Here is a 16,871-nt window from a genome sequence, read left to right on the forward strand (position 1 = left end):
AAAGCAGTGAATAATGTCTGTATGTTATCTTTCTTATTATTTTTTTCGCTATGTTCAAACGTTATCTACTATAATGCTACGTCTAGATTTCCACATTTGACATTCAAAGTTTTACACGGAATTATCAATTTTTTATTGTTTTACTGTTTCGTTCGGAATTTCTAACAGTCGTTTTTAATTTTAATTTGTCGATGTCAGTAATTTCAATTTATTTAAGTTAATCTAGAGACTTAAACAAAGACGTAAACAGATACAAATAGTTTGCCAAATCATATAGCACAGCGGTTTCGTTTCATTTTTGTTCGCGAATATCTTTCCTTAAAAAAATAATCTTTTATAAAAACTTTTCAAAAGCATTAAAAAACTTTATGCGAAAGCATTATTTAAAATAAATTAAATAAATTACAAACATATCATGTGCGGTTTTAACTATTTTTGAAGCATGTCCTATCAAAGATGTTAAGAGAATTTAATCAATTTTTTTTCAAACTCACTGATTTCCTACGGATCTTTTAAGGTTTGCGAATCCTAATTTGGGAACCGCTAAAGCAGAATGAATATAGTTCAATTCATTTCTGAAGCTGAATACTAAAAATACAACAATAACCACAAGTAATCGTTTGATTAGTAAAGTAACATGTACTTGATTCAAGATGTGAATAAAACCACTAATAATTTACTTTGCCTGAGTTGCTTCTAGGTCAATTTACTTAATTTTATGACTACAAGTTGGTTCTCATGTTCATTTTTTATAGTTTTTAGGCTGGTTAAGTGAAGCAGAATCATTATGTGAGAACACTGAATCAGACATCGATCGAAATCCTCATTGCTATAAGGTAAGTGTGAGATGAAATATAATTAGTAATGTAAGAAGTGGCAAGATACGTCTGTTGCATTAACATGAATAAGTTAATATTTTTTGAAACGATGGTTCTACAATTGATGAAGGGACGGTAGGGGAAGGAAATGAAAATTTTTTGGTGAAGGAGGGGAAGAGCGGAAAGGAAGGGGGGGGGGTATTGGTAGCTATGCTTGACAAGTAGTCATTTTGACTCCTACCTTTTGTCCAATGCTGGAAGGTGCATGAGTCGAACCAAGCTGTAATCTGAGATTATAACCGCTTTCCCCTTCCTTTCCGCTCTTCCCCTCCTTCACCAAAAAATTTTCATTTCTTTCTTCTACCGTCCCTTCATCAATTGTAGAACCATCGTTCCAAAAAATATTAATATATATGTATGACCGCATTTCAAGGTCAAGACTAAAAAGTTGAGATTAGTCTATGAATAAGTTATAGATTGAAGCAAGCCAATGTTATTTCATATTATCACTACCTATCACACGTATCAGCACCTGCTCTATTACAATTAACATATTGCGTAGCATATTCTTTATCCTTTACCGATAGAAATTTTGAATCTTAAATCCTCATGCGATTCATGATAAGCGAAATGAAACAGACATAACGTGTCGTCAACAAAGATCAGAAAAAAGATATTTCTGTGCTCTTTTTATTTCTAAAACCATATTATGCGGTTTATTTTATACAGTAATACCTTGATATAAAGCAACTTTATTTTTATTTTCGTTTAAAGCATAGTATACAGTTCCAAGCGAAGTGAAAATCGAAGCAAGTGAAAAAGCGTGTCCTTTCGCTCGCGGGAAATAAAGACTGTGGATCTCTTCATAATTTCATGAGCTTTCGGTTTACAGTTCATGTGAAGTGAAGTGAAGGGTTTACAGATCGAGCGAAGTGAAAATAAATTTAAGGCCAATGCGGTATTTACCAGTGGGGCAATGGCGCTGCAGTAATTAAGTGTAGCGCAAAACATTATCAATACGTTTTTGGAACCGAAAAACCAGTAATAACGGTTAGGCGTGACGTCCAATTCTACAAAAAATCCGCATTGCTCGTTGCGGTATGCTTTTGGAGTCATGAAGTTTTTTTTGCCAATATTAATAAATATTTTCCTTTTCCACACCTCTACACACTCATTGGCTTGAAACGTCAAGTTTCCACTAGCTGCAGCCTCGTTCACGAGCGTAGGCGCGCGCGAAAGAAAAGTACCCAAGTGAAAAAGATGTCATCCACAATCTTTAATTTCGGTGGATCACGTTTGTTTACAGTTCCGAGTGAAGTGAAATGCAGCTTTTGCGCTAGTGAAAAAGTTGAACGTTTTGTATGGGATTTTCACTTCGCTCGGAACTTTATACAGGGCTTAAAGTTACGTTATATCAAAGCAAAAACGAAATTTATTCCTATTCGAACAATTGATTCCTATTGATTGCAAATGAAAGGGGAATCTTTCAAACCGTAATAATTGGTGAACGTACATTTGGTACATTTACTAAAGAGATACTGTAGCGCCGTAAATACAAAAGTTACAGCAACACTTTATTCAGCAAAATTGTAGATAATAACGAGTTCTAAAAATGTCTCACACAAAACTTTGTCAAATTTTGTTCGGCTGAGACGGTAATGTCAAATGAATCAAAATTGAGTCGAAGTGATCGAACCATCAGTCAGTGGTATCACTATCAGAAATTATCGATTCCACAAATTCCCGAAATAGGTAAGACTGAGCTGATTCTGGTGGATAGTGTTTTTACTTCTTCGCTACTTTGCTGCCTTGTCACAAATTAGAAATTTAACTTACGGTCATTCAACTATTTCGAAATTTGAATGATTGCTCTTTGAATCTAAATACCGCGTATGGACATCATACACTGTATTTAAAACTAAAACGCCAGATTGCAATTCAAATAATAGCATTTCTCAATTAAAACACTCATGAATCATTCAATACTACTTTCTGTGAGCTAATCGAGAAAGACAATAATAGTCAATTCTATCTTTTATCTTAATCTGTACGCAAACACGAAACAAAAATATCCATTTCTTTACCAGAAATATGCATTTCATCGCAAGTAAAAACAAAACACCATGCGTCTTCATTGCATTCTCGCCACTACTTTTCCTAAAAAAATGAAAATTTTTCAGTTATTAGCATTAGCCTATGACGTTGAACACTTCAAGATGGCTATATAATCGCTGTTACAGAATCACAGAACACGTGTTCCTTACAACTGTGCTAAATTATTAGTTAGAAACGACAATCTGAAATCCGAATCCTAATTATGAAATCCCAAAATTTATTGCAAATATCCATTAAAAAATATGGAATATGTTGATTTTTCAATTCCCATTATTACCCAACAGTTGTGCTGGTTGTTGGATTATTTTTTGTAAAAGTAAATTCGATGGCTATAAATGACATCTTTTGACGTAGGACTACGTCTTACGGCAAGTTTTGAGATAGGGTGTCATTCCAAAAAATCGAAAAATGCGAGCGTCACGAAAAATGAAAGGTTTTGAGCGCTAATAGCTCAGCGGTTTTCCGATCGATTTTCAATATTCTTACACCAATCGATCGGAAAATCTTCTAAGAATTGACCCAAATGAAGAAAAGTATGGATTCTTGCTGTTGAACTATTGATAAACTGAAAATAATGAACCTATGTTTTACCAGAATTCTCGCTTTGTGATTGGTTGGAAGATTCTTTACGATGGTCTAAACCTATACCAATTTGATATCTGTGCTTGGGAAGTAAGCCAAAACAAGCGACAAAGTATTCTCATTTCAACAAGATTTCTTAACACCGCGGTTAAACCTAGACCATTTTGATGTCCTTGCTTGGGAAGTATGCCAGAAAGAGTGGCAAAGCCCCCTCGTGCCAACAGATTTCTTACGAACGCGATTAAACCTAGTCCAATCTGATGTCTGTGTGAGGGAAGTGTGCCAGAAAAAATGACACAAGTACGTTGTCCCAACAAATCGCAAATTCTTTACTGCGAGACGATTAAACCTCGGCGAATTTGATATCTGTGTTGGAAAAATGTACTACAGCTGTACTGTTCGGTTATAATACGACTTTGTATGAATACGCATGCTTGCCGTTTCATTAGAAGTGTAGTGAAAAGATGTGCTGTTGATAAAATAGGATTGAATTGGTAAAATCCCTTCAACGTGGGAAACCATGGGTAATAAAAACAATCTTTAATTTCAGTAAGGTAGCAGGAAAGCAATAGTTTGTGTTCTTGATTTTGTTAAATTGTTTTCAACTCTTACATGTTCCCCGTCCATAAGCGTGGCGATCGCCGAAATGTTAAGAACTACAGAGGTATTACAAGCCTGTCTGCTGCCTCTAAGCTTTTTGAGCTTTTAAGCTTTTTCTAAGCTATCCTCAATCGTACTACGAATTACATATCCATCTACCAGCACGGATTCATGCCAGGCCGGTCGGTTTCAACTAATTTGCTCGACTTCACTTCCTCTTGCATCGCGCAACTCGAGGAAAAAGCACAAGTGGATGCAGTATACACGGATTTGAAGGCTGCATTCGACCGGATTGACCACCGCATCCTCTTGCGAAAACTGTAGCGTCTAGGAGCCTCGCAACGACTATTGTGTTGGCTTGGCTCATATTTACGTGATAGAGTCTTGCAAGTCAAGTTGGAATCTACCGTTTCATCTGCGTTTACTAACAAATCCGGTGTTCCTCAAGGAAGCAATATGGGGCCTTTACCCTTCATCCTATTCTTCAACGACGTCGCGTTACTACTTGAAGCCGGTTGCATACTTGTTTACGCCGACGATCTCAAACTGTATCTTAATGTTCGCTCTATCGATGATTGTCATCGGTTGCAGCATTTACTAGATGCCTTTGCGAACTGGTGCAAGTTAAACTACTTGATTGTGAGTATAGCCAAATGTGAGGTAATCACGTTTCATCGCATTCACAGCCCGATTGTGTTTAACTACCATATTGACGGAAGTATCCTCCGAAGGGTTGATCAGGTTAACGACCTCGGCATCTTACTTGACTCTAAACTTACGTTCAATGCTCACCGTTCTAATATCATTTCCAAAGCCTCCCGGCAGCTTGGATTTATTGCTAAAATTGAAAGAGATTTCAAGGACCCTCATTGCCTAAAATCCTTGTATTGCGCACTAGTCCGTCCAGTACTTAAAAATTCAAGTGTAATTTGGCTACCTCATCAGCTCACGTGGACCTTAAGAATCGAACGCATCCAGAGAAGGTTCATTCGTATGGCTCTTAGGGATTTGCCTTGGTGGGATCCTGACAATCTTCCACCGTATCCAGCACGTTGTCGTTTGCTGGGCCTGGATACTTTGGAACGGCGCCGTAAAGTTCAGCAGGCAACGTTGGTGGCAAAAATTCTAAACAACGACATCGATTCACCGACGTTACTTACTAAAGTCAATTTCCGTGCTTCGCAAAGATCTTTACGCACTACATCGTTGTTGCATGCCGTTTTTCATCGTACCACATTTGGATTCCACGAACCGATGACTGCATGTGTCCGGACTTTCACTCGGGTTGAAGAACTCTTCGAGTTTGGAGAGCCAACTGGAAAATTCACGCAGCGACTGTGGAACACTGATTTGATATAATTTTTAATTGTGGACCTTACATGTGACTATAAATTCATTAAGACTTTGTCAGATGGATATATTGAATAAATTAATAATAATAATAATAATAATAATAATAATAATAATAATAATAATAATAATAATAAATGTACAATCTTTTGAGAATTGAACGTATGCAATGTTACTACTTTGATAAATGTTACATAAAACGCATGTAGCATGTATATATGTTGCATATAGCATGTATACATGAAGAATCGAATGATTACAAGCATAAATACATGCTGCTATCACTTCAAAGACACTTACGTAGTCCTGCGTCACCTATATGCGGTCGTGTCTTGTACACAACCCCTCTGATTTTTTCGAGCAAAATTTGACAAAGTGATACTTGAGACATTTATGGAACAAGTTATTATCTACAATTTTGCTGAAAGAAGTTTTGCTGTATCTTTTGTAGTTACGGCGCTACAATGCTAGTAACTCTTTAGTGACTAAATGTACGTTAATTTAGTTAATAAAAAGGTACTAGCATTGTAGCACCGTAAATACAAAAGATACAGCAAAACTTTATTTGGCAAAATTGTGGATGATATATTCATATATCCAATTGTCAAATTTTGCTCCGCTCAGACGGTACTGTCAAATGAATAAAAATTGAGTCAAAGTGATCGAACCATCCTTGTTCACAGAAAAATTATACAACTAGAGTATAGTTGTTGGTGTCAATGATTATGTTCTCAAAAGGTTTATGCATGCATATCATTAAACGGCAGCAGATGCAAATTTTAAGATTTCGGAAAGATCGCCATTTCTAACTAATGGTACACTCCCTCCAAAATTATGGATCACCCACAATTATGGATTACTTTTGTGCTTCAAGTTAAATAACTCAGTTAAACTAACTATTTGAAGTTACGAAGCATTTTTGCAACGAAATATACCCTATTAACTAGCTTTTAACACGTAAAACATCCTTTAAATCCCGACATTGATACTTTTTCAATGAGCGTACAAAGTTGTTATCGAGAATCTATCAAAATGTCTGTCGTTTTTTCAATCAGCATAAGCAGTACGTTCCTCATTCATATGGTTGCTATGTGACATAATCACCAATTTTCGAGCAAGAAATGACTCGTACTGTAATACGATCAAGCTAAGTTCTTACGATTCAGCAAAATATTGGTGGTTACCAATAATTTTCCTGTAAAAATAAGTAATTTTCGAAGTGATCCATAATAGGGATCAAAACAAGGTAATTTTTCACAATTATGGATCACTTTGATTCCAATGTAATTTTTACAAATTCAAACAGTTTAGCACCTATTACAAACATTTTTTAAGCAGAATCGAAAGCTGCACAGAGCTGAGTTTTTGGAAAATGCTGTTTCTGAATTACGCAGGACAGGAAAGCTACGTAAGGCAGTAAAACACTATGATCGCAAAAGTTAAGCGAATGTTAGCTCTCATGCAACAATCTAAAACGTTAGTTTTTTTCTTAACTTTTTAGAGAGTTTGAATTTACTGGTCCTTTGAGCTTTCGGTCAAATACGCGCGATTTCCTTCTATGTTTATTTTTCATTTTTTCGGTTTATTGTCGCCTTTCCACTGTTTCATACAGAGTCGCGTCATAGCAGCGATTGAATTAAACTCTTGCATCGATTAACTTTTCCGAGATCCACTGTACCTACATCGTTAATAACAATTCGGAAAAAAGAAAACTTCATCCTATACTAGTCTTTTCGGAGCCAACGCAGCTGGTGAGCCTAATGTCGTTTTCGTTTTTGCGGTGTAGCTACACCGAGGCTACACCGGTGTAGCTTTTTTGCACCAAAACTGTTCGTTTTCGATTTTGGTGCTACACCATTGCTACACTTTTTCTGCACCAGCTACACCAGAAAAAAAGAGAGTGTAGCTGGTGCAGATAGGAAAACACAAGCACACCCATACCACATCACTGCAGCTGAACTGTAAGCGTTCGTTTATCCAGCGAAAAGTGTAACACCAAACGGTGTAGCTGCACCACAAAAACGAAAACGGCATAAGATTCTTTTCCAGGACAAAAAACCAGTCGTGTAATCGCGAAAAGCATTCCCAAAGGCTGATCTAAAGACATACCAAAAGCCACACAAGGTCTTTCATACGATTTGAAACATGTTATTTTTATGTTATTATATGATTTGAATACAGTTCATTAAGTGAATTCGCTGCAAAAAGTGTATTTTTATTTTGATCCATAATATGATGAAAATTGTTTCATAATTGTGACCGCTTCCAAAAGTGATCCATAATTGTGTATTTGATCAGTCATAATATAAGCTTAATTTCCATGAAAAACTTACACTAAATGGGCTTAATAACTAAAGCTAATAACTTAAAGATTACATATTTCTGTAACTAAAACATTTATAAACTGCTTTCAAACAATAGTATGCGCTACAATTGTTTGTTTTAAAATCATACTTCTGCTTAAATGGTCCATAATTGTGGGGGAACTGTATAGCATAGTTACATGAAAACCCAGAAGCAATCTATCAATATCAAATGCTAAACAGTAGGTCAAGTTCCGAATGTGAAATGTAGCACCAAGGCTTTGCCTTTTCTGTTTAGTACAATTTGTGGCAGCACGAAGTTTGCCGGGCCAGTTAGTACATACATAAAATGTATGTTTTCCCAAGACGGAAAATAAATAATATTTTCCTCTATAGAACGAAAATTTTCCAATTCATCTAATTAATCATTCTTCGCATCAGACATTTCCTCCCTTTCCAAAAAAAATACAACTAACTATGCTAGGGAGTTATTCTTTACTGATCAGAAATTTCATTATTCCACAAAAAGAAGTGCTTGTTGTGCTTGCGAAAATGCTAATAAAACTATGCTCTTGCTTAAAACACTTTTTTGTCTTTTTTGTACCTTTGGTTATTCGCGTATCACAACACAACTATATAAGACAAAACTCTAATATCATGAACTGTTCGCACATTTATTTGTTTGTTATAAACTACCTGACAAAGTGCCTGAGACAATTAAAACGAACTAGTTCTAACTAATTTGTTTTTAAACAAATGAGTAGGTTCACCAAATTCAACAAGATGATCAACACTGTTGAATACTCAACATGCTGTTGGTTGAAAATAACCGAAGTTCGTGCGGTTCGACTGGCTTCCAAGTCGAACAGGCTCAACACACGTTGTGATGCACGGAAGTTTATCATAGACAGCATTTTCGGGAAATCTATTTCACCGTTGAGCCTTGAGCACTTTTGTCACAAGTAGGGCCAGTAGTATACAGCGTCGTTCGGGTGTGTTGTAACACACAGTCCCATAAAATTAAAATTAATTAAAAAAATATTTAAAACAAATGTATATTTGGTTGCTTGGTAGGAGTTAGCCCTAGCATTGTTGTTTTGCGTCCGCATTGGAACTGGGGACGGCTTGCGGTGGACTGTAAACACCGAAGATATGCCACCGGAATTGGCAATCGAAAGAAAAACTTCACTCTTCAAAATTAGTTCTTAAAAGAACTGGTGGTATTTGCCTTTATTTCGCTCCAAGGAAGTATGATGGAAATGAAAACGCCTATAGTTTTCTTTACACCCTCTTTCTAGTGCTGCTATTTAATTTTATTTGATCTTCATACTACAATATTTGAAATTAGACTGACTTTGCTCTCGCCTAAAACGCCTGTATTTATACTACCTGTGCGGCATACTGGTTGCCTCGAGCAACTTCGAGAAGGTTCAGCTATATGTGCTGGTGGATGTTTCGAGGACGTTCGATGGCATACGTTGCTAGCAAGGCAGCGTCCCGCTTAGGCGCGTCTGGCAGCGAAAAACTTTTTCTGCCAGACATTCTGCCCGATTTCTGACCGCCGTCACCCGTGAAAACTAGCAGAAATGACACATCCGATTCGGGCAGAAATTTCGCCTCGGTTTTTCTGCCGGATTTCTGTTCGATTTCTGCCAGAGGTTTCGAATAAAAACCGGTTTTGTACCAATTCAGCTTTCCCTCCTTTTTTGGAGGGTAGCAGCAGCGGACTGTAGCAGCACAAAGCGTGCAATAAACAGGTTAACAATTAAATTATACCTGCTTTGTCATGTTCCATATTATTCTCTTACCTTTTGCCCGAAACTGCACAACTGATGAACCGCTTTTCTCCTGCCTCAAAGTGTCACATTTGACATAAAGAGAATTGGGCGAAAAATGAAGACTGGTTCTGTTCGATTTCTGCCAGGCATCCGAAATTTTCGTAAGCGGGGTGGAGATGTTTCTCGAACGTTCTGGAAAGCTTACAGCTGGAAGCGCTCGTCGCGTTTAATTGTAAAAACTTTAAATAAATCCCCACCTTGGTACGCCGTCGCTGCCAAGCCTAGGATCGCAAACTTCGCTTGGTAGCTAGGCAGCTGGCAATAAACCCTCTTCAGTCTGCAGCTCTTGGAAAAAGCTCGTCAATGGAGTCAGACGTGCGAGCTATCGGAAGCTTGGTTTGTGAATTGCGCACGAGGCTATGCGAGTGAAATTCACGAAGTGTATCGGAACGCGGGTTTATCCAGCTGCTAATCGCCGGAACAGCAGTCCCGGCGTCGGAGCCTCGCGAGTGTACGTGCGATAATCTCGCCGAAATTCGGGCTGTTAGATGGTGTAAAGTGTGCTAGTTTGCCAAGTGCACTTCGTTCGATGCACGTGTTCGTGAAGCCGTCGCAGTGATCGTAGAGGGTCGACCCCGTGAAAACGATCCGAGAATGTATACTGGTCCTCCCGGATAAGGCGACTAGTGCGCGAAATCCAGTGAGCCGGGAATAGATCGGCGACGATTCGGCGTCGAAGTTATCCTGTGCGGCTTGAGGGGGGAATTTTGCGAAGCGTGAAGTGTCTCTTGAGCAGTCAATAGTGTAGGCCGCCCCTGAGCTGAAGGTAAGTCTTGCATGCTCTTGTTAAGTTAGCTAAACCCTAACTTACAGTGTCTAGCCCAAGTATACGGCAACGATCTGGATAAGGGGGCAGATTGACGAAATCACGCCAAGACAAATCTTTCAAAGCTAGACGACTGAATCTTCTTTACACGTGTTCAATCCGCAAGTTCCGATCGAGCCGGTGAGGAGTCCAAAACACGAAAACATGTTTAAGTATAGGACGCACAAGTGAGCAGTAGAAGAATTTCAGGCAATGAGTATCCTTTAAGTCCCTTCTAGTTTAGCGATAAATCAAAGTTATTTAATAGCTTTAGATACGATCGCCGTACAGTACCTGTCAAATGTCAACTTTCGGTCCGAAATGATACCAAGATCATTAACATGATCAACTCTACTTAACGCTTGCCCGTTTATGGTATAGTCGAAGAGAATTGGTGTTTGGATAGGATGAAAAGTAATCGCTTCACATTTAGCTGTGCTCATAATCAAACAATTCAGTTTACACCACGTCATAAATTTATCCAATAAAGACTGCAGCCAACAACAACTCTCGATACTACGAATCGTCAGAAAGATTTTAAAATCATCGGCGGAAACTAGTCTGCAACCATTATCTATGGCATAAGCTACGTCATTGAAGAAGATAATAAAAAGAAGAGGGCCAAGAATGCCACCCTGAGATACACCTGATTTGTTTGAAAATACAGATCATACAAATTAAAAAAAAACTATTTCCAAATTAAATTCCTCTTTCACGGCATGTGAATAGATATTAATACTGGAATATAATTTGGAAGAAGTTTTTTTTTCTTTTCTTTAATTTCAGGTTTCGTATTCTACTGAGACGCTCCAAAAACTTCAGACAGTCCATTAGTACGATCCCAGCTTTACTTGTAAAAGTCTGTCACACAAGAATGATTTCAACCAGATGACAAACCGCTGAGAAGTTCCTAGATGTAAGATTTTTGTAAGCAGTATATGATCAATACGGTCGAATGCTGCTTTCAGATCTGTATAAATTTCGTCCACTTGTGGTTTACGCTCAATTTCCAAAATGCAGTTTGATGTAATTTGAAGGTTCGTGGATACGGAACGGTCAGGGACAAATCCGTACTGTTCGGAAGATATATAGTTTTTAGTACAATTCAAATAACAGTGCAAGTCAACCAACAACTATTCCAAACAATTTCGATGCGGCTGATAAATTAGTTATTCCGCGGTAGTTTCTTACATTCCGATGGTCACTACTCTTAAAGATTGGGAACAGCATATAAGAGTATTTGCAGACTTCGGGAAATTCATCTTGCATAAAGGATTTGTTAAAAATGCAGCGATACAAAACGACAGCCAATTCAGGACAGGAATTCCATCCGAGCCAGGCTAATATTGAATTAATTATACATATTGGCATACACAAAATATCAGTGTTTCTTTTGAATCTCATATAAAGTTTTATCTTCTGAGGCATATGTTGACGAAGATGTTGATTGTTCAGCCTTAATGTAGAAGTAATACAATCTATCATTATTATTTGACAACCCTTTGCATCGTTTAGGAAATGACAAAGGTAATGAAAGTATATCCAAAAGATTTGATATCACTCTAGGATGCGTCACAGAATTAAATCCACGAGCATTCACCAGTCACGTAACTCGTTTATCATTTAAGTCGCGCCTGCACGGAATGTGGATTGCATCAAAATCAAATGCATTATAGCGTCCTTTTATGAAAGCTTTCCCCTATTTTTTTTACTAATTTTACTGAATAAATCAAATTTAAAACAAAATTTATCGCCATGCATTTATGTTTGTTGACACCACATGTCTGATATACCAGAAAATTGGTATTTTCTGTCCACGTGGTATTTGGATGGCCCCTAATAGAGTCGGTTGTTTTGTATCAAACATGAAATACTTGCTGCACAGAAGTTACATTGACCAGACATGTCTCAGATAACTGTAAAATAACCGCAAGCTGCCGCCTGGTGGATGAGGCTCTGCCTTCTTCAGTGGAATTAGGTGTTTCGATCTTCGAAGACGGATAGGGCAAGGTTCGCTCGGCCGTCAATGAGGCTGCAAGCGCGGTGCTAGGCGAAAAAATCCCAAGTACACTATATAATGACTAGTTTGACGGGAAGGCTAGCGAAGGAGAGGAATAAAAGAGCTTAGAGAATGTAGCTATGTAGGACTATGTTTGATTAATTATCGATAAGCGCTGATGTTGTTGACCACGTGCTTTCTCCGATCTTGTTACGTCGCGTATACCCAAGTCACTCCTCAAGGGCACTCTCAGGTTCTTTTTGAATCGCGCAGAGGATTCATTCAATTTACACATCAATTTCAGTGCATTTGCAATCAAAGTTTCTAGCTTTTTACTTAATATTGGATAGAAAAGTACAATGAACTCTAAAAGCTATCGTGACGATGTAGTGAAACCTGCTTCGCCGACGCAGATTGAAGCTTGTTTTGAAGCGGAGCCATGCTACTTCAATTGAAACCAAAGCTTCATTTCTTCATGGATTTGCAACAATTTGCAATTGAATGTTGTTAGAGCCCTTGTTCGCAGTTATTATTTTTTATTAATTGTTATTTTCTATATTTTTTTAAATCATACATTAACTCTTAAAAGGTAAAGCTAGTTTTATAAACCACTTTTTACTTTCAACACGCTTTTCATTTTTATTTTGAGTGTGTGGCGTCCAAAGGGGGGGGGGAGGTTGAGTTTTGTGACACAATCGGACAGAGGGGGAGGGGGGGTCTAAAAAAATAGAAATTAGGCGGACGTCATATTTGAATCGGCCCCTAACAGAACAAGTTCTAGAGAAAACGACGTTCACCTCTTATGGACAGTGACTTTTGGCAGCGATGAACTGGAAGTAGTTGATGAATTCATTTATTTAGGATCTCTGGTCACCATCGATAATAATACGAAGGATTCAACGACGCATTGTAACTAGAAGGTCTACTTTTCTCTTCGCAAGAAATTTCAATCAAGGAGCATACGCTGCCGCACGAAGCTGACATTGTTCACTACATTCAGTCAGACCGATAGTCCTTTGCGGATTCGAGTCTAGAACTTTGTTTATGGGAGATATACGTGGACTTGCCATATTGATGATGATGATGATGATGATGATGATGGTCCCGCCTCATACCCCCACAAAGGTTTGAGCAAGACGGTTTATCTATAAGATAATTGATATAATAACAATTTGAACCAGTTATGCAAAAAAGACGAACTGATTTCATAAACAGGTATAAATTCCTTCAAAAACAGTTTACTTGAGATCTAATAAAAAAGCTTTTGATGTCTACCACAAAAGTTTGCAAGTTGGCCCAGCAGTCTGCCGGATAACCCACTAATCATTTATGATTTCTCTCAAAGCATACAATATGAATTATTTTTCATCAAAATGTAAAAATGTCCTTTATACCTGTATTCCGCGCGCGAGGCTCAAACTTTTGTAGACTACTCTTTATTTTTTTTTTTTTAATTACTACAATTTAAAAGAAAATTCCATCATCACCATCGTGGTGAACACAGCAGTTAATGTGATATACAATTAAAATAAAAATAAATAAATAAATTCTATACAAATACAAGTTAAAAATATTCAATACAGAAATGAGAGCCGTTCATAAAAACTTTGTTAGTTACAATCTTCGAATTATTAAAAAGAAAAAAAAAACAGAATAAATATAGGTAATGCTATGCAAAATAAAATTATCCACATGTAAATTAATCCTTTTGAAATTTCGTCAAATGCATGCTACAGCAATGAGTAAAATATTTTCTTCCGTTTTTAAAAAATTGTTTTAACGTGTGAAATGCATAGTCTCTTAAACTCGGCAAGTGTTAATGCCCGGTTAATGTGTCTTGGCATTGAATTGAAAACGTTTATTCCTTTGTAAAATAATGAATTTTGTGAAGCACCTGACAAAAAATTCGGTGTCCTTATTTCATCCGCGTTTCTGGTGTTATATCTATGAAAATCTCGTCCTCTTTCAATTCGATTACACAAATATTGAGGCAACATACCGTTGACTACTTTGAAAATGAACACCATAGTTAAATAAACAATTCTTTGCTTCACTGACAACCATTGCAAAGCGTCTAACAGAAAAGTTGAGGAGGTGAATCTATCGCATCTTAAAATCAACCGCATTATTTTATTCTGCAAACGCTGTAGTCTCAATATTTGCGTTTCATTGGCCAAAAATAAAATGGAAGGGCAAAAGTCCAAATGAGGAGAGATGATTGATTTGTATAGTTGTATTTTACTACCAACAGTTAAATCGTTTTTCAATCGGCATAAAATTCCATACTTCTTGGCAATTTTCTTGATGACATTGTCAATGTGAGTATTGAACTTTAGTTTGTCATCAATAGTCACGCCAAGATATTTTATCTCCCGAACGCGTTCAATTGTCTCATTATCAATCATCACTGAGACATTTTCATTTGATCGATTCCGCGAAATGACCATAAATTTTGTTTTAGTTGTGTTCAATTTCAGTTGCTTATACTTCAACCATCTACTTAGACAACGTAAATCTTCATTCAAGTGTAAAACGGCTTCATCTAAATCTTTAGCTGCAATGAACAATACGGTGTCATCTGCAAAAAGATTGATGTCACAAAAACGCAAAACTCGCCGCATGTCATTTATATACATAATAAATAAAAGGGGCCCTAATACACTTCCCTGGGGTACACCAAGATTGTTACCCACAGGATCAGATACGAAATCATTAAAGGCAGTCCTTTGAGTTCTGTTGGACAAATAGCTTTCAAACCACTTGAAAGCAATACTCCTAATTCCAAAGCGCTTTATTGTTTTCAACAATAAGGGCCTAGAAATTGTCTCAAAAGCGCGTTTTAGGTCCAAGAAAACAGCAACTATTGAGTCTTTACGCTCTAAGTAGTCGTTCCATTTTGCTAACACCAAGTTCAATGCGGTTTCACAAGAATGGCCTTCTCGATAGCCCGATTGTTCCGGAATCAACAAAGAATTACTACTTAAGTATTGCAGTAGCTGATCTTTAACAACAAGTTCTAGGATTTTTTCTAAAGTGTTCAACATGTTGATGGGACGAAACTCTTCGGCTTTAATCGTTCCAGCAACCTTTTGAATTGGAACAACCAACGATTCTTTCCATACTTGAGGAACGTTCCCAGTTTGCAACGATTCATTAATCAGGTCTAGTACGGTATAACCTATAACATGAAAGCAATCTTGAATAACTCTAGCATTTACGTTATCTACGCCAGCCGTTTTTCCTAATGAAAAGCAGATTTTTCTAAGTTCACCTAATGTGATTGGTTGAAAACCTTCAAATCTACAATTACTATTAATCGGCTGTTTTATTTCATTGGGCTCATCGACCAATTCAATAGACTGGTTGATCAACGACACACTTTCGACGAAATAATCGTTAAACTTAGAAGCAATTACTAGTTCTGACTGTTCTAACGTGCCATTAAAAGTTATGGACCGCGATCTACAATTACTTGGTTTCAATAAAGCTTTTAAAATTTTCCATAACTCTTTGCTGTTATTTTGATGCTGATTAATCTTCCTCTGGATATATTCACATCGAGTTTTCTTAATCTCTTGTGAATATTTATTACGCGCGGTCGTGTACTCATACCAATGATTTTGACTATTCGATCTGCGAAATTTTTTGTACCATTTGTCCCTCTCACGTTTAAGACGCAAGAGATCCAAATTATACCAGCTGTTCGAGTTTTTCAAAGAAACAAATTTTTGTTCAACTAATTGATTCGTACACGTTTTCAAAGCATTCGTAAGAACAGCCGCAGATTCATCTAAACTTCCGGCCGCGAGTGGAAAATCTACGCTTCTCTCAACAAGATTCGAAATAGCATGTTTCGAATATTTTCTCCAGCATTTCAAGTTTACAAAATCTTCGCTATTATTTAAGTTATCCACAACTTTAATAACTAATGTTTCATGATCGGTTATTTTCAAATTTATATCCGTGACTGTGCAAACAGTATCAAAATTGGAATAGACATGATCAATCAAAGTTCTGCTATGCTGGGAAATCCGCGTGTGATTATCTACGGTTTGTCTTAAATTGAAAAATTCAGCAAGACGTTTCAAGCGATGCGAAATTGAGGTATCGAGCCAATTCATATTAAAATCTCCAGCCAATATGTTTAATTTACCTGCATCAAGGAATGCCCCTAGCCAGTTCTCTAAGATTTCAACAAAACGCTGGTTACTAGAGCTGGGAGAATGATACAAAACACCATAATTACCCATCTTTATGCCACGTACAACCGTAATGCCTAAGAACCAGTTACCTTCATTCACTTCGTTGAGACAAAGGTTGAATTGAACTGATTCTTTGACATAAATAGCAACACCGCCAGTATGTCTAGAATGTGATAAACAAGCAGCAACATTATATCCCGGAATAGTGTATTGATCAAACGCTTCAGTTTCAATAATGTGAGTTTCTGCTAGAAAAACC

The 16,871-nt window shown here is 37.2% G+C and overlaps 1 protein-coding gene across 6 annotated transcripts in view; it reads left to right on the forward strand.

Moving 5' to 3' along the window:
- LOC128734686 (dystrophin, isoforms A/C/F/G/H) overlaps positions 1-16,871 on the forward strand; it is a 167,860-nt gene that overhangs the window by 84,915 nt on the left and 66,074 nt on the right. For all 6 annotated transcript variants that reach the window (XM_053828990.1, XM_053828994.1, XM_053828995.1 and 3 more), the window contains one exon: positions 756-836. In XM_053828990.1, the coding sequence (XP_053684965.1) occupies positions 756-836 (81 nt within the window). The remainder of the gene's footprint in view (positions 1-755; positions 837-16,871) is intronic.

Source organism: Sabethes cyaneus, chromosome 2, assembly GCF_943734655.1.
Source record: "Sabethes cyaneus chromosome 2, idSabCyanKW18_F2, whole genome shotgun sequence".
In the NCBI taxonomy this organism is placed as follows: Eukaryota; Metazoa; Arthropoda; class Insecta; order Diptera; family Culicidae; genus Sabethes; species Sabethes cyaneus.